The following is a 24,498-nucleotide window of genomic DNA, read 5'->3' as shown; positions in this document are numbered from 1 at the left end:
CCACCAGGATAAAATATTATTCCCAAAAGTGGGACCTCGCGATAATATCATTAAAAACCGTTCCTCTTCATTCATGATACACTGTAGCGGATATGCAGAGATCTCTCACAGTGAGAGGGAATGTTTCATTAAAACTTACCAGAATATTGTTGTCGCTGATCATATGAATAGCAAAATATCTATACGGTCTCTTTAGGTACATATTTGTCTTTTTATTCGTACGCGGCACTTTGAATACGAAGAGAAGCTTGATATAGACATACGTTGATTTTGGTCGACATATCTCTTTGGTCGTTGAAGAGGCGCGTGGCATCGGGACGCCGGACGTCCTGTGGCGTCGTATGCTCATTTGTCACGCGGAGGATATTAACGCTATTGAGTGGTTGGGATCTTTACAAATCGTTCCTGCAGGTAATAGAGGATATTGTGCGACCCTGCAACGTATAATATCGTATTATTGTAGCTGATCGATTTTCAGGGCTTGAAATTCCGTAAAATTTACTGGATATTTAGAATATACCCACATTAACGATATATTAGTCATATGAAGTAGCCGATTGACTGTTTTTTTTTATTGCATAAAGACTGGATAAAACGAGACAGTAACTAAAACAGTAAAAAATGAATAAAAACTAATTCTACACTTATTTTTTGTATTGTATACAGGAAAAGTTGTCAGATCACAATTAATACAATAATAATTACGTATAATAATCAACCGATATTCCGAACTTACTCAACTGATAATTCGGCCTTCTTGTAGAAAATGAATTACTATAATAATATAATAGATCCCCAATATCTTGAAGTAATCACTCTCCCACCTGAGATGGCTCTTTCTTAAGTCTTTTGGTTTCACTCGAATCAGCCTGTTCTTCGTTTGTATGTTCATTAAGACAATGTCTTATCGCCTCGTTGCGCTGATGAAAAACTGTCGACTGTTTATCAGTCTGCACGAAGAAGGGTGGGTTTATCCGAGGGGGAACAGTAGATAGAATTGCAGAATCACTAAATTTTTGAAACTGGTGCATCGGCAAGCCGAATGTAGCATTGGCAGCGTTTGTAATCACTCCGGGATTGTTGTTATAATTGGTCGACAAAATATGCGGGCCTACATATCGTGGCATTAAAACAGGAGTCATACCAGGACAAGCGGGGCTGAAGTTACTACTGTTGAATGGGTTACCATATCCTCGACCCAACGGATTAAGGTATTCCAGTAGACTGGGTTCAACCACTACTTTTTCTAGCGATTCAACTTTTTTTTCTAAATTCTCTTTATCCAATTTCAGATTGGCTACCTGCGTTTCCAATTCGTATATTTGAGCACGTAGCTGTGCTTCACGATCCTGATGTATTTTTCTTTCGTTCTGTAAGATCTGCATCATCCCTTGCTTGTTGGAAGTCCACGACTGTTGAGAATCTAGCAACCGCCTATGAGGCGGTTGGTACAGATTATCATCCCGTGAATCTGATCTTTGTCCCGTTGAAAGATACATGTTACTATACCGTTCCCACGGCTGAAATCAAATCACAAAAGAAACTATCAAAAATCTCAACTACTACAAATCAATGAATACATATTGAATTGAGCAAGGTATAGTTAAGTTCTGTCCTGTTAAAAATCTGTGATTCATCTTGATTACCTAGAGATAAACTTGAATTACCGTTTACAACAATACGTTCTATCAAAATCGTTTTCTACATTCATGTCCGGATAAATTACGACATTTACTAAACAAATCGTCGATGATATTCGAAATCGACAGAATAGGAACATTGAGCCCAAAACAACTCACGGACTCGCCATTGAAAAAATGGTATGACGTAAAGTAATTGAAACTATCAAAATATCTTGTAATCGTTTAGTAATATTTTATTCATAACTCAAAACATTGTGAGATACATGATTACACAATTCGATTGGTCACAATGCACAAGCGTTAGTGGATAAATGAAGGTATGTAATTCAAGCCAAGGACCGTGACTTAAAAACTCATATTGATTGATAAAAACTAATAATATAATTAAATTTGAATAGCTCAAATTTCCATAAAACGCATGAAATTATAAATATAGGTATATTTGCTTGGAAATCAAATATTTTCGACACTTTCCATACCTATGTGAATCATCTTACAACAAACTCAAGAATTCGGATTTCCCGTACAAAATTATCCGTCACTCTGATCGTGCAGTCTTGATGCTGGTACTTGATCTAAGTGCCAAAGCCAATGCTTTCAAGAACACGCACACCTAACTAATGGTATAAATTTTGTAAATACGAAATATTCATGAAGAATCAGGTTTCAATTATTAACAACTAATAGATAAATATAGTACAAATATTGAAAAAATTTCTGATGCATCCAATTGATACGAATGTGAACTTTATCAAGGTAACCATCCTATCGCGGTAAAATATGCCAAAAACGTGTATAAAATTGGAAACCACTGAGTCTCATAAAAGTTTATATATCTAAAACCCAATGTTCCCCAAAATAGATTGCGAATAGTCAATTACTAGAAAGAAATGCATTTTAGGGGCAATTAATTTTGGCAGTATTTAAAATACACTCAAGCGAGTAGAAGTGGTCATTTCATGAAAGATTCTAGGGGGCTAGTCCATATTAATAAATGTAGAAAGTTTCACATTAATATCAACCAGACTAAATGGAGCTTGATGAAGGCTTCAAGTGTTCCAAATTAGGTGGAAAACAAAACCATATTTCAGAATCGATGTACGACCATTTTAACATTGTCATAAGTTTCAGCATAAGTATTTCAACTTGTTTATCCTCGAAGGCTTGTATCGCAAAATGACAATGACCCTGTTTTTGTTTTTCTTTTTTCAAGGCTCTGAGTGCCATTTTCAGATACAAAAAATTGACCTTGTCTTTAGGAGATTGTTTACAAATTAAACCTATCACCATCGTTTTAGGGTATGCTTCTGTCATAACGATACTACCAAGCTTTGGTTTGTCTTTACGTAACCGCATCAAAAACGGAGATTTCTCATTTATAGTTTCCATTTCCTCGGTTATGGAGTCATCTGCACATCCAATGTACAGGTATTCCAGCTTATGCTTAAGGTCCTTGAGATGTAAAATTTCGATTTTGATGAATGTATTTGGTCTAGATTTTGGTGTTTCTTCATAATTCTGAAATAAGAAATATCTCAAAAAATCATTCTTGGAGAAGAAATCAATTTTCAATTATGACGACTTACAAATAAATGTTTGTTTACTGAACTATTGAAAGAATATGAGTCACTTCTACTTATCTCTATCACATTATGAAATTTCCTAATTTGGTGGCTTGTTTATCTTCTGTTCAACTATTGCATCGATTATTAATACTCATTCATACTATCCGTGTCAAAATTGTAGATAGTTAAGGAATTTCGCCCGAACATGCGAAAGTTCGACAGTTTAAAAGCACAAATTGAAAAAAATGTCTACAGGTCATATTTTTTGAATACCAAGCATAGTTGATATTGACAGCTTCTAAAGAATTGGTTCGATATGAACGGCTAATATGAATGGCATTAGGCGCCTGACGATTTGAAACAATTATTTTACATTGACTCAAAATAGCGATGAAGGGTATGACTATTTTTTTTTTCTTGACTTTTTCTTGTGTCCAATTTTGGCACTTTTCTTCGAATGTTTATTTGCTTTCCTTTTTTTTTTTTGTTGTTCAGTCGTTTCAGGTTCTTGCGCATGCCAAAGCGTCCAGTACTGAAATTGTTGTAAATTGCAGTCTGCGCACACGCAGGCAATCACATAGAGAAAAAAAAAACAAAAAAAAAAACAAATGGATTAAAATTCTGTGGAGTACAGAAATCTTGTGAGGAGCCAAAATAAGTTGGAATCAAAGCAAAAGTAAGAAGGGCAATGCATTCATCAAATGTAACTTGAAATCTTAAAAATCGAAGGGAACTATTCACATATGACAAATGTTGCAAACTTGAAGCCAGAAAAAGTCCAACGAACTCAAGTTCATATACATTCACATCTGTGGATTCCAACAACTCTGTATGAAATTATTAAAGTACCAACAGTCGTTCTGATCCAATGACACAAGGAAACTAGCCAATAATAAATGTAGAGATGCTGCTGAATCCATTCATGAATCCAACATCTGATAATGAAAAAATAATGATAACCCGCATAACATGCAAAACCACATCAATGCACTGACATTTCGACAATATTTAGATGAGTGGTTCTATATTATTATTGTTAGAGCAGCAAGATGGATAAAGTGCTAAAATGAAGCCATAGACGCTCCACAAAATGAATAAATTCAAACTTACTCTCTCCAAATTATAAACCCTTATGGTGAAACCATCCGCAAATATTTTTTCTAATTTATTTTTCACGATCTTCCAATCAAGTCTGTCAAGCCCGCATCCAATTCGAGGCATAGCCAGCTCAGTGACATTTAATTCTTTGCATTTCTTATGCAGTGCATGTAAACTTCTCTCCAACGTATCATATGTTGGTTTGCCTAGATTTGAACGGACATATCAGTATTTTTCGGTATAATGGTAAAAAAAAAAATTCAGTTTCGTCTAATCATTAGGTATAAAAACATCTTTCATTGAATGTTCGAACACATTCTCACCAGTACTTTCCATTTTGGTCACCAAATAAAAAATATCTCTCTCCTCGTGTTTGATATGGGCTACACCTCCCGGGTATACTCCCTGTTGGAGTAATTCTTCAACTTTGCCAAAGCGTTGTCTGAAAAGTACTGCAATCCCTGAACCCATTCGAAAATCGGCACCGACGCAATGAGCCAGACAAACTGTCTTTTCAGCATCAAATAAATCACCATTGTATTCTGTGACGCATGATTGAGGCCTGAGAGGAGTTTTACTGATTTGTTTTTCTCCTTGTTCAGCTATTCTTTCAGCATCTTTTTTAATTTTGCTTTGTCTTCTCTCATTTTCGACACAAGCGTTCTTAGCCATGGCAGCACTAGAAATGTCCTCCTATCATATAAGATATAACCGTCATTCTCAATGTATTTACAAATAAACTCATAGATTAAAATTATTACAAAAATCAAGAAAGTAAAGACTAAACTATCATTAAAAAAATATGCAAAAGTTCAAGGCATTATTATTCAACTCACTAAAGAATTATCAGGGTTCCAATCGTCTACAATAGCGGTGTTAGAGGTACTCTCCTGTCTGATCGCAACTCTTGTTTCTTTAGTATTTTCGATTTCCATGGGCAATTTCTCGTAATTGTTGTCCACGTCACTCATGTCCTGTGGTTTATAATAGACAGAGATAATGTTTTCACCGTTTCAATTCATTTAAATGTATTTGAATAAATTAATGCCGGATAATAGCAATTTTTTCTTTTACGTGGCGTGTCATACCTGAGCTACTGGACGTTCGAGGAAAGGTGGCCAGCAAATACAGAATGTAGCAGAAATTTGAGAATTCCTAAATAATGTGTCAATCTTTTCCATTACGTAAGGATCTCCTTTTTCTTTAAACGCTTGTATGGCATAATATTTAAACGAATTTTTCGTTCTTTCGTGAAGATATTTCAAGTGGTCAATAGCGTTTTCTAAGAACTCATATTTTAGTAGACTGGTTTCAGATTTTTTGCAGAAGAGACCATAAAATATTTCATAACCAACTCTAGTAAACTCAACTTTGCCAAGCTTGTTACGCTTTTTATCTAACAAATGTAAAAATTTGTGCCTTTCATGTAGGGACTTCATCTCTGCTGATACTTCTGACTTTAAATTAGCAATGTACAATAGGCCTGTTTCTGATGGTACATCCTTTAAGAACGAGAAATGATTTTCAACTCGTGACTTGTAACCATAGGTCGGTGTATCAATAGATTTCTGAAAAACAGAACAGTACTATAACTCATGCCATGCTGCTAGTATATACTTTTGTCAGAATAGATTAATTATATCAAGAACAAACTTACATCTTCTATACTATAGACTGTTATAGTGAAATCGTCTATAAAAATCTGTTCTAGCATCTCTTTCACATTATCCCAAATAAGCCCGTCGCGACCACAGCCGATTTTAGGCATTGCGAGTTCGGTAATACGAAAGCTTCGACACTTTTTGTATAGCTCGTCTAAACTCGATTTCATTGTTCTTTTCGTAGGTTTTTCTGAAATCCGAGTATCATTCAATATCGTGATGAGCCATCGAATGTAAATTTGGCTTGTGATTCAGCTGAAAAACTTACCAGAGCTTAATTCTTTAGTGACCAGATAGAAAATGTGTCTCTTGTTTTGTATGTGAGCTACGCCACCTGGTTTTACTCTCTGATCCAATAATTTTCCAACAGACTGGAACTTATTTCGAAACATTACGGAAATTCCTGAGCCCATTCTGAAATCTGCAGCAACACAATGAACCAGACAAACATGATCGGGCGCGCTGAACAAGTCATCATCGATCTCTTTAATGCATGATTCTTTTGGCTTCTCGTCCCATGATTTTTTGTCAATTCCATCATTCTGTTGGAAAAAAGTAGATATAACTACCATGGTATGCATTACTAAGTAAAATTCTAAACTGTTAAATATCACCTTTGTCAAGCTTTGCTGAAACAACAGTGGTCAGCTTGCAAAAATTAATCAAGTGTTTCATAACATCAAAAAGTGAAATAAAGACCATTTTCAAATATGAATGCCTTGTAGCAAAAAAGATGAATATGATTACAATATCATGGGCAAATAGCCCCCATAAAAAATCAAGGCCCCAAGATTTTTACTTTACGGTTCAACAATAGGTGGGGTGTGTTATTTCTAATACTGTTTCAAAAAAAGCAAAAACTTACTGTGGAGGATAGAAATGTGCCTGATTGAGTTTTAACTGAGCTTGGTCCAAGTTCAGATGAATTGTCAAGTGATTTGTTGAACTCAAAATCTGAGCTACATGGATTAGAATTGGCAGCATTAACTTCTGGAATGGACTCAGGATTGGAAGATGTGAGTCTCTCAGAGTTATTCCTACCAAATGTGAAAGCACCACGCCCACGTTGAGAATTCTTATGAAAGTTTTGTGTTCCATAATTTGATTGCAATGAGGTATTTCTTTTTGGTTGATGACTCATTTTGCCAAAAAATAACCTAAAATGTAAATAGGTAATTAGGTAACACAGTTTGGCAGAAGAGACTCGATTTTTCTGTTAAAGCATCGAGCGTACTGTGCACTTGGGTTTAAGATGAATAACATAAGTACTTACTCGTTGAATAATCTTGAAAATGGCTCAGCTCTAACACACAGTACTCGAGAAAATATGAAGCAGTCAGACTGGGTGCTTGAAAGACCGAATGAATGATGTGGGGTTCCCCAGCTCCAGTGAACGAAAAAAGGGAAAACTTAATCATCAACGGGGCATTCTCGAAAAGGGGGTAGGGATGTTGTATTGCAAACTTGGGGAATCCCATTATCCAACGAATCTGAAGGTATCTTTTTTGGTGTGAGATCAACAACCATGGACCAACCATTCAGGTAGAGATCCTTAAGAAGTTGTAGATAGCTCTATCTAGTGTAGTTTTTTTACGAACGAGATTACTTTGCGCCATCGCAACCATGGGATACAACGGACCACACGCTGCTCTCGTGGCTTCTTTGTAGTTAGCGTCTTTCGTTCGAAGCTTGCCGAAAATTAACCAGCCTATGCACGTGCTGTGAGTGATTTTATGATGGCAGAAACAGGTAAATATTGTTGAACTTAATTTCACAATATAATTTATGTATTGCAAACAAATACATCCTCATCCACTGTACCCACCATACTTTTTATTGTATCTTAAATCGTCTGTTTTCTGTTATGATCATGGAGCAGACATCTTGCGGCGACACGTGCTCTCTCAGATTTTTACACTCTCGAATCTACTTTAAATACATTCAACACGATATTTTCCAACAACTTATACATTCCAGACAACCATAATTATTACTCTAATCTCATTCTGTCACAATAAATGTTTTATAATATAAAATGAAAAGCTTACTGATAAGGTTATATTCCACCTCTCTCCATTTAAACAGAAAATGGCAAACAGAAGGACAAAAACAAGACCCTTGGAGAACTTCAAGTGGCAATGAAATGTCAAGTCGAACCATCTACTGCACCGGTCAAATTGGAGGTCAGCGATTGGCCATTGTTGTTTAAGGTATGTTTGTTTTTTACCAAGTTGATATGTCTTCCTACAATAGACTCGAGTACTAGATCACCTTTATGTCTTAGAAAATTTGGAAATAATGTGTAGTGTTTGTAATAAAAATTATTCTGATTTTAGAATTTTGACAAATTATTGACACGTACCAAAACTTTTACTCCGTTAACATGTGGTTCGACGCCTCTTCACCGCAATCTATCTGAATATATTAAATCAGGGTGTATTAACTTGGATAAACCATCAAATCCCTCTTCACACGAAGTTGTTGCTTGGATCAAGCGTATTTTAAAAGTTGATAAGACAGGACACTCTGGTACTTTGGACCCCAAGGTAACAGGATGCCTGATCGTGTGTATAGACCGAGCAACACGTCTTGTTAAGTCACAACAATCAGCTGGAAAACAATACATTGCAGTATTCAAATTACATTCTGCTGTTGAGAATGTTCTGAAGGTAAGCATACCATGATTAAATATCGTGTTTGAAAAATTGAAGTACATGGCTAAACTTACTAAATATAATACCATCAGAATTTTCATGAATTCTGATTAACAGTTTACCTCTATAACCAGGTGAAACAAGGTCTTGAAAAATTGCGTGGAGCGCTATTCCAGAGGCCACCATTAATATCAGCTGTCAAGCGTCAACTGCGTGTTAGAACAGTTTACGACAGTGTTCTCCTAGATTATGACGATGAACGGAACATGGGAGTATTTAGAGTTGACTGTGAAGCAGGTTCATACATCAGAACAATGTGTGTCCACTTAGGTTTGTTTTTAACTACCGGTTGCCAAATGGAAGAACTACGCCGATCAAGGTCTGGTGTTCAATCTGAACAAGACGGAATGGTAACAATGCACGACATACTCGATGCTCAGTGGCTTTATGAGAATCATGGTGATGAGACTTATTTGCGTAGAGTCATCAAACCCTTGGAAGCTCTTCTTGTTAATCACAAAAGAATTATCCTGAAGGATAGCGCTGTACGTAGTTCTTTTCAATCACAATTTATGTTCCATTAGTCTTTAACTTCATTATTGAAGTTTCTAAAAATCAAGTGAGTCAGAAAGAGTTGTTTATGTTCATGATATTTTTTAGGTAAATGCTATATGTTATGGGGCAAAAATAATGGTACCTGGTGTCCTATTATATGATGATGGAATTGAGTTGAATGAAGAGATTGTGATCGTTACTAGCAAAGGGGAAGCTATTGCTCTTGGTATGTAGTATCTTGTTTCATAAATAACACAAAATTGTTCCTCAATTACCTGCAGTGAAATTGTGTTGGTATTTCATACTAATTTTTTCGGAATCTGCACCAAATTTTTTGTGGCGACATTTTCAGTCGTTAACGAGTGTTTTATCCTTTTTTATTCATAGCCATCGCTCTTATGACGTCTCCAACGCTGTCTGCGTGCGATCATGGTGTTGCTGCAAAAATCAAGAGAGTGATTATGGAAAGAGATGCATACCCCAGAAAATGGGGACTTGGCCCTAAAGCTTCGATTAAAAAACGTATGATTAAGGAAGGTAAATTGGATAAACATGGAAAGCCAAACGAACAAACTCCTTCAGACTGGCTTACAAGTTACGTTGACTATTCCAAGGTAAGCGACTATATTCCATACATATCCAGGTGATTATTTTTATCGCAATACTTTTCAAGGCTAATGAACGATGTTTTATGTGCACCATCATTGTTTACATGTTGCACTGTACGTCACTAACTGTTGACTAAATTTAAAAAATACATTATTCAAGTTATTCGATATTCAACATATACCTGTCCACATGAATATACATGTTCTTTTTACCCTTATTAGACTGACACAAATGGAGTTGAAGATGCTAGCAGAAAACGAAAGCTAGATACTACTGAAACCTCGCTAGATACAACAGCTGTTGATGATAATAACGACCCGGAAACCGCATCACCAAAAGAAAAAAAGAAGCATAAAAAAGATAAGAAAAAAAAGAAGGTAAAGGACGAGTCAGAAGAAAATGTTGAAACAGAAGTGGCAGCAGCAACAGATGCAACTGCTGAAGTGAGTGCGCGCTTATGCTATACCTCGTATGAGTCATAAATTATAAAATTGAAACTGACGATTTGCCAAACCCAATATTACTGCAAATTAACAATTGATTTAATATTTTTTTTTTGCAAAGGATTCCCAAGTGAAGAAAGAGAAGAAAAAGAAGAAGAAAAAAGACAAGAATCAGGAAGCACCACCCAGTGACTAGACCCCTACACATACCACAAAAAATACGCTGCACCTATATCTAATAGTCATTTGAAAATATTACTCTGTGTCAAATGAAAGAAAAAAAAAACCCATGCATTTGATTGCAAGAAAGAGTATTTTATATTTTTATCAAGAATCTATCAAATTTCAAAAAGCTCTATCTAAGCAAATTATATGGAGGTATGGACATGCATAGGGTGAAACATTTTCTTAAAAGAACGTTCGTCGATCAGGTGATATACTTTTGGAGATGAACGTAAAAATTTTTTTTACAGTAAATGATAACACGATGGTTAAAAAGCGCCGAATTCGTTGCGCTCGAGATCACAAACTGTTTTTACATTACGTAAATATCTCGTTGATAACCATTTATATCAAAATACATACTATAATAATATTCATACAGTTATGGATTGTCAAACTTATCGAACTCCAACCCTACTATGTTCAGTGGGTAATTCCAATAAAGTTTAGAGTAACATTTGTGCAGTTCGTTGCCCTTGCTATAGGTTTAGTTGGAAAATTTAGGAGCTGGCATTGAACTTCAAATTCATAGTTCGTAACGACAAAATGGAATTCAACAAGTCACACATCCTGACAGTACAAATCACGTATTCTTGAACTCAGAACATATTACTGTATATCATGTGATTCATACATGTACGATCATCTTGTTTCCTATTACTTTTTACAGCATAAGAACTGTATATAATGTTATTGTAGAGTCGGCTAATCCGCAAGGGTTTTAAACAAAAAAAAATTATCATTTTAAATAAAACTCAAAATCGTTATCTTCTATCCTTGCTCTTATAAGTTAATGAAGTCTTTGTACGTTTCTAGTGAATCAGCGCGTGATTTTTGACGCATGAAGGAAATGAGTCCCAAGCAGAGAAATTTTGAGTCGACAATTTAAAAAAAAAATTCAAAAATAACACTGGTAATTTATCGCGTAGTTCGTAAATCGAGCATAATAACAATAAAAACCATGATATCAGAGTAGCTTACAATTAAGATTTGAACACGAATTTGCTTTTATAAAAAATTTGGATGACTGTCCGTTCTTGTCATTGGTATGACAGACATCTTGATGTCTTGCACGAATATCTTATGCATACTTAAACGTAGAAAAAGCGTTATCATTTGCACCTGATATATTGATAGCTGTATGCTTGTGTTGTAGGCTTGAACCTTGTAAAGAGCGTATTAGAAAAGTACCTAGAAAGAGACCCACACTAATGTACAAAGTCAAAGTCGCAATCCTGTTTATCAAAATCAATTTTTATCGGGTACCTACGACAAAGACTTTATCAGTATTGATATCGAGATACGGAGATGGCTGTTTGTAATAGACTTAGTACGTCAGTTCGATCGGAATACCTCATAAAAGCAAAGTTTGGAAGGTGGTGCTTTTCTCAGAAAAAAATACCTCAGTGACAGGTGACGTAATTCACGTGGGTGCAATGAATATCCTTTACGGGATGTCCGTTTTTGCACTGTGCGCGAATTTTTACTACGGGGCCAACGGACAGGCCAGTAAGCAAAATACTTATTCGTTTCTTTGTCTGCTCTTCTATTTTTTCTCAAGTACATATCAGTTCCTATACATGGGTTAGTTTGGTCAGCTTAGAAGTACAAAAAAAAAAAAATAATGAGCAGTCAAGCTAGCTCGAGAAAAGCGGAATCGTAATTTGAATACCAGAACGTCTAAAACATGCGGTTCGACTAAAAATGCATGTAGTTTGTCGGAAATCGGAATCACCCTCATCCACCTCTCAAGAAATAGGAAAAGCAACAGCGCTCGTATCAAGAACGTGGAAAAGAGCCAATATATTAAAAAATGAAATCGCTGGACCGATGGTTCAAATTTGATGTTATACCGTGTTCGTGGTTGTTTTCGTTTGAATTTAAAATAAAAAATTGCCTACAAATGAGTGCCAAAATACAGTTATCGATTTCAATGACAGATTAGATAAGAATTAATTATACAACCGTGACGCGGGGATAGTCAGTAACATTAGAAGTCATTTATAGTGACTAATTACGATTATGATGCCCACCAGTCTGTATGATCGTACGGATCGTGGCGATTCACAATTGTGAATAATTTCGATATCCTCATTTTGACAGTTGATTTCTTCCACAGTTTCTCACGATAATTGTTCCGGGTTTTATTTCTATCACGCAAAATATCTAGAGCTAATTTTCTAAATATTGCTCATAGAAGATGATGAGCGATTTCTTCCCTCGACTAAAGATGGATCTAAAGATAGTTACAGTAGCTTTTCTAGTTGCAACAAACCACTCGACTATCATTTTATTTCAACCTTGAAAAGGCTACTAATTTTTTATCAGCTTGCTCGCTGTCCTACGATGATGAGACCGAATTGCAATCGAGTTATTGGGAGTTTGGATTGGTGTTGCCTGATATATCAGACGTTACCGAGCCGGGTACCATTCTCCTAAATATGACTGCTACTTCTATCACACGCATCAGTTCTATTCAAATAACCAGTGCAAGTAAATCGACTTTCATGCAACCTACTCTGGTGGACAATCGCTTTGTTCTGACCCTAACAGATTCTTTCACGAACTATGAACAGCTAGAGGTATTTATACAAGGTTTTTTTTCTATCGTCGATGTGTTGAATCAAGTTCTTCATAAGTTTTAAAATAATTTACTTTCTTGATCTTCTAGATTGCACCGTCTATACGAATAACGGTAACATTTGTTTGCACGACGGATAACAGGTTGTTGGTGAGTTGATATAATATACATATACTGTATGTATAATAATGTAATATACATATAATGTACAATGTTTACTGACAAATTTTTTGTGCCGTTGTGAAATTCTTTCAATTTGATCTGGTCACCCTTTCATTCAATTTCTAGGAAATTAATCAGCCGATAACTGATACCAATAATCATTATCCAGAGTTCCAAGGAACCCCTTACATATATGAATTGCCGATGCCCTTCCCGGCAAATTTTCCCATCGAACTATTCGGAGATATATCAGCCAGAGATATTGATCTTACGAATGGGAATATCAGTTTTACTCTGAATTCATCCGATCCAGTTGCCGATGGATTTTCGGCTTACTGGTTGTCCCAAGATGCGAGTGATACCAAATTACATTTTGCCGAGTTATTGACGACCACCCTCCTGAGGCTCACTGGCAAGATTACTTTCGACATATTTGCAACGGTGAGCGGGATATTAATTTCAGATAATCGCAGTAATCTAATTTGACGTATACTCTAGTTATTTTTTGTCTAGTACATTAATATTTGACGCGATGATTCCGAATTTGAATCATATTTCCCCTTTTTCATGAATCTTGTTCGCTTTAGGATATCGGTACTCCTCCTTTGACGTCTAAAACATCTATTACTATCGGTGTGGATGAAGCAAACTCTACCCCAAATAGTCCGATCTTTGCTCATCCTGTTTACATCACTGATCAGTCTAATCTCACGATCGAAGAGGTATGTTGATTAATCATTAAGAAATCGAAATCTTACGCAACAGATTTAGGACATGATTACTTACACTTACGAATAATGACGCATTGTCAAATTTTGTTCGTTCAGGCAAAAGGCATTGTCCTTTCTTTTGACCAAGGCGACATAAGCTTGAGTCAAGGAGCCGCCAGTACGGTGATATTCGATATCACTGACAATATTGGCAGTAAGTTTAATTCGACTAATCTGAATAACTTTGCAAATGATCGACGAACTAAATAACGTCTCCATTGTTTTATAATTGCAGGTAACGAAAACAACTTTCTATTAACGATGAGCGAAGACTATGAGTCCGTAACTGTAACGCTACAAAATGTATCTGAAGAATTTCTGGCTCAAAAATTTTCAATCTTGACTCTGACCGTGAGTAAAATCAGTTAAAAATTATGTTCAGCAGTTGCGAAAATATCGCGTGGCAATTTGTTGTCATGATTAATAAACGTAACTAATTCCAGGCAACAAGATCGGGTGCATCGGATCCTGGAGTTACTATCTTGCACGTTACTTTGCCTGGAATACTTTCGGACATTCCGTGCCCAGAAGAATGCTCAACGCCCGCGGATTGTCCGGAAGTCGCAACCGAAGGTGATGCCAAGTCTATATTTTAGACCCCGAGAGTTTTTCGCCATCAATCTATGAATGGTTTTTTGTATTTTATATTCCAGTCACACCCTCACTTCCGGAGTGTGTTTGCAATGAAACTACACCAGCACCACTACCAACAACTGCTACTTTGCTTTTCCCCAGTAATATTTACAGATTTGATAAGGAATCTACGTATACTGGAATTTTGATGAAGCAAACGGCGGTCGCGACAAATGCTGAAGGAACAATTTTGTACGATGTGGTTATTGACGACGGTAATAACATTCATCGAGTTTGTTATATTATTGAAGACTTGTTTCCCAGTCTGATAAAGACTAATCTGGGTATTGATTCCCCTTACAGCGGGACTTGCATCCAAGATTACGATTGACACGATAACAGCGGAAGTGCAAGTCACAGCTGCTATTAGTCCAGCTACCTACACGTTCCAGATCACAGCGAAAATCGAAGAGTTGGAACTTAGTACGGCGACAACTGTCGTTCTCGTTATCAGTACGCTAACGGATTGCAACGGTGAATCCGTCTTCGATTATGCTCTTCGGATTATCGAACTCGATGAAGAATCACCTCACGAAAATATCATCCCTATAGATGACAATGGTTGCGAATACACAATATATTCGCAAACACCCAACGAAGGTGATTTATGATGACCGATTTCAACATTATCAAATTACAACGGATAATTTTTAATATTACAGATTTATTCTCCATAAGTGGGAATCACCTAAACGCGGTTGCAATTGATCGAGAGGCTTCCTACTTCAGCGAAACGTCAATAGCTCAAGTCCGTGTCGTCATTGATGCTAGTTGTCTAAACGAAAACACAACGGATTTCAAAACAACTATTCCGAATAGAAGTACGAAAAATGCGATTCTGACTGAAAATATTCAATACATACGTACGAGAACAACTCTGATAGTCATAATCAATGACATCAACGATAACGCTCCTGTTTGGAGCTCGGAAACTCCTTCGTGTATCGCGTTTCCGGGTCATGCTCTGGCACAAATCATTAACGTTCCTTACGTTTACGAGTTTTCGGTGAGTTTTTTACAACTATCCTCCCGAAGTATATTTCACTCACTACGTTATTCTCATCGGTACAGAATTTTTTTGAACGTCTTTTTTCCAGGCAACTGACGCTGATATTGGTGACAATGGTATCGTTACCTATACCTTACGAATGGCAAACGATCCTGCCGATATTTTTTACATCCAAAGTGAAAGTGGCACTCTTTACATACAAAAGGGAGTATACGTTAGGAATGATTTGACATTCACGGTTATTGCTACCGATGGTAAACATGAAACGCCCAAAGATATTACTATGCGAATGTTGGAAGCCACAAACGTAGTGGTCCTATTCGTTGACGGTGGTGTCCTCGAAGATACCAATGCAATCGTCAACGAGATCGGTACAAACACGGGACTTGAGGTCAGGTCGATCGGATCAGCCGTTGTTTCGGCTAGCGATGCTCCGAATGCAACTGTTGGAGACCCTCCGCATTTACATTCGATATTTATTACCCGCGAAGCAAAGAGGGACGTTAGACCGAACACGCTGCTTCGACTCGTTCTTTACGGTCTTGAAGACAACATTCTATTGGACAGTAAAACTCTACTCTCGTGCGTGTTACGAAGTTAACTATTCATAAGTTATCCACGCGAGTTCTCGACGGTGATGTAATTAATAATAGACTAAAATCGTTTCCAGGTCCCTAGAACATGCTAGCCTCAACTGGACGGTCGCTGACGCGGCAACATTTGAGGCGATTGTGAATTCAAAGATTGAAGATTATCCAATGGAAGTAAATACCCGGGGATACTGGGCGGCTATAATCGTCCTGTCCGTGGTTCTGATATTGTTCATAATCGTTTCAATCGTTGTCTACGTTTTATTTTGCAGGTAGGATTTGAAATAATAATCTCGTTAAAAAAACGAAAAGAAAATGTTGATTGACTCAATTTCATGTACATTCAAAATTTACAAAATTTCAACATTTCAGACCTCCCAAGGCAACGTCAGTCGAATCTGATGTGACTTATGAATACTTTGAAAATCGTAATTCGAACGGCAGTAACGAGTAAGTGCGGCGAACGAGCTTTTAGAATTGATTAGTATGTTTACGTGTACATCATGGCTTCGATATGATCTATGAGGTGGTGAACGATTGTTTCTCTCAATTCGCTCAAAGACCTGACCACGACTTTTCATAAAATTTACCCAAACTCCTAACGTTACCAACGAGGTTACGAACAAACAATATTCATGTATTCAAGGCCAGACTAGCTGAGTGTTCTTCAGATACGATGTACTGATTACCGCAATTACCTGCAGTTAATTAATTCTGCAATGCAATAATTTACGTTTACTCGCCAAAGATGTAAAGTGTTGTACTTTGATCGTAATTTGATTTGATGGCATGAATTTCAACTGCATTATGTTTTTTCTTTTTCTTTTCACAGAAATAACCCCCCGAAAACGATAACCTTGGCCGATGCACACGAACGGTATGTATCAGCACTGATAATTTGACAATTTTTGCGATCCTAAGCACCTCCGATTTGATCGTGTAGATTTTATTTAGTCCTCTAATTTGAGGAGCAGCCCCTGTTTGAACTCTAAAATATTCGAGACATGAAAATATTGAGTAGAAGTTATATTCATTTTAATTCTTCAAATATAAAGATCGGAGTCTACAGATTCGGCGAATGCTGCTTGGATTGATAAACAGAAGATACCATCATCGGTAGAGAATTTAGACTCCAATTACGGTCGTAAGTCCTTCAGTGTTCTGAAAGACAGCAATGATGATGATTTTTTTAATATTTCACGAACCCAAAGCATGTCAGAGTAAGTTAAAGAATTACAAAATTGAGAATTTACATCGTAACCGTAGAGCCCTCTCAGCTTTTTATTGTTACAAATGTCTGCATTTCGCGTTCTCGTTAGTATACATATATGCTGCAGCATAAAAATATTCCGCGGGGATAATTTTTCAACAGCTTGTATAAGAGCTGCTTGTTAATCACGAAACACATTATTTTTCAGCTTAGGGGCGAGTGAAAATTCAAAGAGAAAATCGGTGGCGTTCAAGAACACCGTAGAAGAAATCGAAGTTGACAGGCTCTAACGACTGAGCCAAGGATATTAAAAGTCAAATATAATACCTAAAAATATTGAAGATGAAATAATAATTTAACTATAAGTGTACCTACAGCTGTAGCCTACGTTCGAATATTTTTAGTATACTCATAGAAAATTAACAAAAACGGACTGCTTTGACTGCAGAAGTGACGCCGAATATATCAGAAGGTCGTGTGGTACCATCGATACGTGAAATTTATAAATAAATTATTGCAATGTTTAATAATGCTGCTAAACGCAATTAAGATCCGAAAAGAACGAAATGAAGACCGATTGCGACGCAACTCAAATTCATTGGCAATGCAATGCGAGTGCTACGCATTCCTGCATGTTGGTTGAATGAAGAACGAAAGAAAAAAAAACAAGGAAGAGCAAAGGACAAGGTCCCCCGTGCAGCAAGGGTAACGCCATTCACGATCATCTTACCCTTGCGCTGTCGATTGCATATATTCATCCATTATACTCATACCTAATCGGGACTTCCGTGCTATCTCGCGATAGTTCTCGATTTCTCATCATTGCCGATTTAATTGAGTTTGCAAGAAGAATTTAATTTTTGTAAGAAGTTTGTATATCGCTAACCTCATGGTTCAAAGTGAATTTCTGCAGATTATCTCTGACGATCATAAGTACAGGGAATAGAAATTGAAGGCTGATAAATTATAGCCATAAAAACAAGTCCCAGGCGAAGAAGTGCAGAAGGCATTGTTCGATATTTGAGAAGCGGCAGCTGATGTTGGGACCTTGGGAGACTTATGAATGCTATTGTACGATAGCTGCATCTTACATTATATTTAACGTATACGTATACTGTGACTTCCATTTGTAGAGACGTTGGAGAACGTGGTAAATATAACAGAGGATGGCTGTTGACGCGCGTTTAGAATACTTTAGAAAAACTAATCGATATAATATCACGTGCTTGAACGAAAGTTTATTCCTAACACATGCACAAGTATTTCTACCTGCGCAACCCTGTAAAAATTAATCCAATCGATATGTAAAACGGAAGACAAACGTAATCAAGTATGCTCGGATATGAACATGAATTATAAGCAGAATATCTAATGATAACTCGTACATAATCATAAAGTGGTCTAACGATCATCTTAGGAATGAAATAAACACGAAATGAGTAATAACCATGTATAATTATTGGAAAACCGAACTAATTATGGGGATTTCTATACACGCAGTATTCTAAAGGATCATAATAATGGAATTTGCGAGATTGTGTGGAATATCTAATCAGATTAAGAAAGAATGCTGAAGATATTCAATAGATCCTACAGGACTTCAATAGGGATCGACTCGACGCTCAAAGACGGATCAAAATTCTTTGCTTTGGATTTTTGGAGCTTGGAGGGACCCCGATCAGGTTTGGGACAACATTCATTGTGTGTACATTTGGTCGTTACACCAGATGCTACATCACTTTACTAAAGCGGAGTTGCTCGATCTGATCTCTGGTGCGCGCGCGCAAGGGATCGCACTGTGTCGTGTGATTTTGCGTAGCCTTGCCTTGCCTCATTCTTTATAAAGCCTACCCACGCGTCGGGCGATTGCATACCTTGTTTCAGGCCAAGTAAAAGAACGACAATTACTTCAATCGTGGTTGTCAGTTTAGTGATTATGTGACGTTAGAGTGATAAACGACGCGGTGAAATGGTGTCAAAACTTTATAACAAGCTGCATCAAAAATAAGTTTCAAATATGTACTCGACGAACGTTGGATTCTCTGTTTGGTTTTTTTTTCACTGAATAACTTGATACGATATATCTCGATAACAATCTACGCCTTAGTAACTCTTCGGATCGGGACTACAATCACCTTTCAATCGACAGGTGTGTGATTGTAATTTCAAGATTAATATCTTCGACGAACGTACAATGAAGTATGGACAATGATCTATTTAATTTTAGGCGGGAATTTCTTTCGACGTTGTATTTTGCGGATAAATTTTAAAGAAAACCGCGAGCTATCATTTAAATTAATGATCTGATCATAGCGCATGAAACATCGACCGCTGCATGGCAGTCGATTCTACAGTATTGGCAAAGTGTTGGTTTCTATAATTACTTCCAGCCGGTTTATGACATTCACATATTTTCAACACCGATCGCCACGTGTTATTGACAGCGTTGACTGCACGCGTGATTTTTTTAATTTATTTTTTCCGCTTTCCTTCCGGGCCAGATTCAATTTTTTAAATTATGCGCGTCTCCGTCTTGAAGTAGTTCAATTTTCTCAATCCTCGATGTAGAACTTGCGAAAGATTCTTTTCATGTTTTTAAAACGCAAACATCTCGTACTCGGAATCTAGTCAGAAAGGGAATCGTTTGAAAACATGTTGTTGGGAAAATAGACTAGAAAATCTTTTCACCAAACCGGTCCATACAACAGCTGACAACTGAAACCGATCTCTTCACCTGCAGCTGCATACTTCGAAAAAAGATCGCTCGTTGAGTCCAGCGTAGTTAAAATTTTGATCAAACACATTTGAACGTATACGTATAATTAACTGTTTCATACACGATGAAAATCTTGTCTGGAATATTGTCGGTGCTATCAAGTCGTAGATATGCATCGGATATATTGCAATAATAAGCAAAACCTTTTCTGTTCTTGGTCTCATGCCTTGAGGTTTTCAACAGATCGTTATCATTATGCAAGTGTATGTGGTCGATAGATTTCCTTGGCACAGGTTGAGAATTCTTAATCTTCATAGATAGTTAAGTAACATACCATAATGGACCGGAGAGCTCGGTATAGGCGGAATACGTACAGTACACGTAGATAAAATGTATACGATGCATGCTATATCTATAGACATGAAACGGTCTTTAATTCCATTACACGATGGGTGCCGTACGGTAACTCGTAGGTACAGATATGGTATACTAGTAGTCTTCGAACGTGCCTAGCTTTGCAATTATTCATCGGTTATTAAACGAGGTAACGTCGAACTATAGAGTATAATAATTATGTCATTTTTTCGCCGGCTCTGACAATGAATTCACTAGGATTTCCAACGACAAATAAAGTCACGATGAAATATTTTTTTTTTCAGATCACTTGCGGGGACGAAGAATAATATCTCTTATCGCTAAAGACGATTATAGATGTGTGTTATCTCGATGAGGATATAACTTTTCACGAAAATACCCGACAAGGGCTAAATACTATAAGTTTTAAAAAATAACGACCTTGAATATTAAAATGGCTATAGCTCGAATCAAATCGTTCATAGATACTAGCCTTAAAAATACAACGTTGAATCGCACTGCCAATTTAGAACCGGAAATTGGAATCAAAATAGTGCACTCTCCAGCTTCGAAGGCCCTATATGTTACCGTTATAGGGGCGAGGCACTTGCCTCAGAACTTCGGGTTCACCAGAGTCAACAGTTACGTTGTTAAGGTAAAAAATTTTATCATCAAAAACTATAGAAATTTGGACTGTCGTCAGATATACAATAGATGAATTTAAACCACTCTGTGATGAGATCATCGCCTGTGTGTTCCCTTTGAACTAGTTTAAATTTTTTTTTAAAGAACCAATTATTGTTATCGAATTTGATACTCGTACATACATACGCTGGAGTGTACAGACTGTATCGATCGAACGTTGACATGGTTACAATTTATAATCAAAAGAAAATTAAGTTTAACAAGTAACAAGCTAGTACTTTGAGAATTGTACTTAACGATAAATGAGTACGACGTGACAAATCAATTATATTATGGATCAAATTTCGAAACATATATCGGCTGCGTGATTGATGTATTATAACTTTGAATTTACAACGATTGTATTTTTTTTTTTCATTAAACAATTTCGTTAATTACTCAGGTTAAACTTCTCCCAGGGAAGGAAAAGTTCGAGACAACTCCAAAGAACGAGTCATGGCCGAATTGGAACGAAGAATTCACCTTCCCCCTATCGAAGGAAACAAAATCAAAATTTGGCAAAACAAAAATTACCGAGGAAGAAATTAACGGATCGAAATTTATCGTCGCTACGGTTTACGCAGTTCTAGAAGACAAACCTCTGATAGCAACGGAAAAAAAAGATAGTGAAAATGAGAAGAAGAAAGGGGAATCATCGAAGAAGGGGAAAAACAGTCAGGTTACGAAAGGCGCTTCGTCAGTTCAGGAATCTTCAAAAAATAACAGTCTTTTGACACAATTTTTTGGTAAGCCTGGTGACAAGGAAAAGTCCGGTCAACAGAAAACCGCGAGGGAAAGAATTTTCGACAAAAGACGAACCCTCGGCGCGGCTACAGTGAAATTAGACCCATCCTCCTTTGTATCTAAACCGGTCAAACCAAAAAATCCTAGTGATGTATCTACGGGAGAAGTCTGGTGGCCATTAAAACCGATAAGCAGTGGAATTTCCGGGGCAGAAGAGAGGGTGAATATTATTTTTTTCATCTCGCAATGCGATACATTTTTGAAATCGATCAAAACTTGTGGAATATATTTTTCAGCGAGAGAGCAAGAAAGGTCAAGTAGAGATATCATTATGCCAAGAAAAAAGTGAGAAGGAAGATGAAACTGGAGGCAATCTGGTGTTGTCATTAATAAAACTGAGATGTTCTTTGCAAACAATGCACGAACACGAAGCATTGAAGGGTCAACTGTACATAAAAATGTCCGTCGTTGACGGCGGTATTGTCACGCATTTTTGGAAAAGCGATAGATTTTCACCGACAATTTCTATCAGTTTTCCACCGGACATGGCCAGGGTTGTGGCGAAAAATCCGCAAGGGAAAGACATCAGTTTCGTTGTAAAATTCGTTTCCAAAAACAAAATTGGTAATCCCGATGCTTTTCAATTTGGTAGTGTATGTTACGAGAATTTATATCAACTGAATAATTCGTTGTTATTCTTTATTACAGGAAAAAAGACTGCGATTGGGCATTTCGTAATTGGTCCAGATGTGGAAGGGTCATATGGTGAACAATGGAAACAGGCGTTAGCTAAACCCGGACAACAAATTACCAAGTGGCAACCGTTCGAATGAATCAAGAGAAATTAAATAAGATGTTTTTTTTACGTCCACTGACTGTTTTTACTTTTTAAAACTTGACTCGATCTGCGGCAGCTATACTGATCCTGATTTTATTGTACATGATATTCGTTATCTATGTATCAAATTTATGAGATCGCTCAAAGTATTTTAAAGAATCACTCGTATAGTCACCCTAAAATGTTGAATATTAAATGTCCTACCCCATCACGCTTATACTCAACCGCACTTATTGTTAGAGCCGTTATCATCGTTTTTAGAAATCTAAAGAATTCCGCAACATAATTGTAAGTCGACGAACTTTAGGTACCTAATATATTCATTACATTATAGTTCCTTTTTATAATCAATTCATGTAAAATGTAAATATTTTTGTATCATATAATGGGCGGGCTCTGCTTTGCGTGGCTTTGATTCACACGAATCACGAACGAGCATAATTCTACTATAAAAACGCACAAGGTAAAAAAGTTTTGATGATATAACGATAATCACAAAAAAATTTCATCCTTTTTACTCGCACGGTGGCTAACCGAATTTAGGTCGCATGGTATTTCATTCATCCACTGACGGAGTTATTTTGTCCATTCTGAGTCAAAGTAATCTGTATCTTCGTTTTTGTTTATCAAGTCTAAGAGGAAAAGAATTTGAATATACACAATGAAGCTATACTTGATTTGGTTGAAAAGAGAAGATTTTGCCAAGAATCAATTAGTTATCGGCAGAGTTTTGATTGAAAAGCGTCATTATTCTAAAATATAAGAAACTATCATTGGGCAGTTGACAATCACTTTCAGCTGGAGTTTCCATAATGAATCTATTTTAGTACTCCGTCCAATGTCGGTAGTGCCATATTAACGTTGTATAATAAAAATGTTGTACATGTATTTTATTGTTGGTCAAGTCATTTGTATATACGTTTGTCGAATTTTTAATTTTGCGGTGTCGTTCAAAATTTGCAGATATGTGTAACGAAATATAGATATTAATAAAATCAACACATATGATAGATCTTCATAATGTGGTTTATCAACGAGTCATATTTTCCGTGGCAACATCATATAACATTACGCGATTTTATCGGTTCGATAAATTAAATCAGGGAAGCATGAATAAAAGTCATACCTCTACAGCTGCCTAGGCGAGGCTGTTCATCATTTAGACAATCATTGAAGAATCCATTCGAGAAGTTGAACGATAGCCTCATCACCAACTATCACGTAGGTATGATAGACGTGAAATTTTTCATCGAGCTCAGGTTTCATCCACATAATCTTTCTTTGATTTATGTTTAATAATTACCACTTTGTTGCCTCACCTCGTCGCTCTCGTTGGTTGCTCCAGTCGTTGTTCATAAAGCGGCGCCACTTTTCGGCGGTGCAGCGGTGATGAGAGCAGAGATATACGCATACAGCTCCTACTGTTATACGTTAACTCTGTGTGACGGTGAATAAATGATTGACTCCACTTCTGGAAAATCAGAAAAGTTTTCACAGATAATTGAAAAAAAAAAAGATCGTCCTCTGGAACAATCCTTGTGTAAGAGTCGCAGTTGTATGAATCAATTGGTGACTTTTTGCTTCATGTTCCAACACACCTGCATGATAATTTAATTATGTGAAGATTGAATATACATTGCTACATTACACCTGAGTAAAAAAATTTATTTCTGTAATGAGATCCAATTTTTAGAGGCATAGTATCAGCAATTAGAACCACCTGAAATGACGCGTTTCCAAACCACCTTAAATGAGGT

The 24,498-nt window shown here is 36.7% G+C and overlaps 4 protein-coding genes and 1 long non-coding RNA gene across 10 annotated transcripts; 3 read left to right on the top strand and 2 right to left on the bottom strand.

Annotated features, from left to right (window-relative positions):
• Nucleotides 1-639: 639 nt before the first annotated feature.
• LOC105684241 lies at nucleotides 640-8,885 on the bottom strand. Of its 5 annotated transcripts, none has more exons than XM_048654396.1 (12): nucleotides 8,744-8,885; nucleotides 8,330-8,577; nucleotides 8,016-8,211; nucleotides 7,241-7,896; nucleotides 6,833-7,124; nucleotides 6,236-6,509; nucleotides 5,964-6,157; nucleotides 5,395-5,874; nucleotides 5,143-5,280; nucleotides 4,630-4,999; nucleotides 4,319-4,512; nucleotides 640-1,520 (listed from the first exon to the last, which is right to left on the bottom strand). In XM_048654396.1, the coding sequence occupies exons 5-12, from the start codon at nucleotides 7,106-7,108 to the stop codon at nucleotides 813-815; spliced, it is 2,634 nt and encodes an 877-aa protein (XP_048510353.1). In that variant the 5' UTR covers nucleotides 7,109-7,124; nucleotides 7,241-7,896; nucleotides 8,016-8,211; nucleotides 8,330-8,577; nucleotides 8,744-8,885; the 3' UTR covers nucleotides 640-812. The 5 variants fall into 5 exon arrangements, with proteins under 5 accessions (XP_048510353.1, XP_048510354.1, XP_048510352.1 ...); XM_048654397.1 differs by having other exon boundaries at nucleotides 7,241-7,893; XM_048654395.1 differs by having other exon boundaries at nucleotides 7,241-8,246.
• LOC112694789 (H/ACA ribonucleoprotein complex subunit 4) lies at nucleotides 7,575-11,224 on the top strand. The gene is made up of 8 exons (XM_025745941.2): nucleotides 7,575-7,716; nucleotides 8,053-8,177; nucleotides 8,304-8,636; nucleotides 8,756-9,166; nucleotides 9,282-9,402; nucleotides 9,564-9,790; nucleotides 10,007-10,228; nucleotides 10,350-11,224. The coding sequence occupies exons 1-8, from the start codon at nucleotides 7,701-7,703 to the stop codon at nucleotides 10,422-10,424; spliced, it is 1,530 nt and encodes a 509-aa protein (XP_025601726.1). The 5' UTR covers nucleotides 7,575-7,700; the 3' UTR covers nucleotides 10,425-11,224.
• Nucleotides 9,024-24,495, bottom strand: LOC110116899. Its single transcript, XR_007278149.1, has 4 exons — nucleotides 24,340-24,495; nucleotides 24,061-24,212; nucleotides 9,452-9,614; nucleotides 9,024-9,229 (listed from the first exon to the last, which is right to left on the bottom strand). It is a non-coding gene; the product is annotated as an uncharacterized LOC110116899 (long non-coding RNA).
• On the top strand, nucleotides 11,477-18,851 carry LOC105684240 (protocadherin alpha-2). Of its 2 annotated transcripts, XM_012397443.4 has the most exons (17): nucleotides 11,477-11,959; nucleotides 12,779-13,032; nucleotides 13,122-13,181; nucleotides 13,320-13,634; nucleotides 13,781-13,915; nucleotides 14,021-14,117; nucleotides 14,199-14,314; nucleotides 14,407-14,536; nucleotides 14,617-14,811; nucleotides 14,900-15,196; nucleotides 15,259-15,602; nucleotides 15,694-16,187; nucleotides 16,276-16,467; nucleotides 16,568-16,645; nucleotides 17,028-17,072; nucleotides 17,251-17,415; nucleotides 17,614-18,851. In XM_012397443.4, the coding sequence occupies exons 1-17, from the start codon at nucleotides 11,887-11,889 to the stop codon at nucleotides 17,693-17,695; spliced, it is 3,072 nt and encodes a 1,023-aa protein (XP_012252866.2). In that variant the 5' UTR covers nucleotides 11,477-11,886; the 3' UTR covers nucleotides 17,696-18,851. The 2 variants fall into 2 exon arrangements, with proteins under 2 accessions (XP_012252866.2, XP_012252867.2); XM_012397444.4 differs by lacking the exon at nucleotides 17,251-17,415 and having other exon boundaries at nucleotides 11,481-11,959.
• Nucleotides 19,238-23,751, top strand: LOC125500707. The gene is made up of 5 exons (XM_048654408.1): nucleotides 19,238-19,554; nucleotides 20,781-21,130; nucleotides 21,563-22,123; nucleotides 22,200-22,527; nucleotides 22,612-23,751. Exons 2-5 carry the CDS (start codon nucleotides 20,930-20,932, stop codon nucleotides 22,734-22,736), a joined length of 1,215 nt encoding a protein of 404 aa, XP_048510365.1. The 5' UTR covers nucleotides 19,238-19,554; nucleotides 20,781-20,929; the 3' UTR covers nucleotides 22,737-23,751.
• Nucleotides 24,496-24,498: the final 3 nt, after the last annotated feature.

Source organism: Athalia rosae, chromosome 4, assembly GCF_917208135.1.
Source record: "Athalia rosae chromosome 4, iyAthRosa1.1, whole genome shotgun sequence".
In the NCBI taxonomy this organism is placed as follows: domain Eukaryota; kingdom Metazoa; phylum Arthropoda; class Insecta; order Hymenoptera; family Athaliidae; genus Athalia; species Athalia rosae.
The sequence above is the reverse complement of the archived record's forward strand: the minus strand, read 5'-3'. Positions and strand labels throughout refer to the sequence as shown.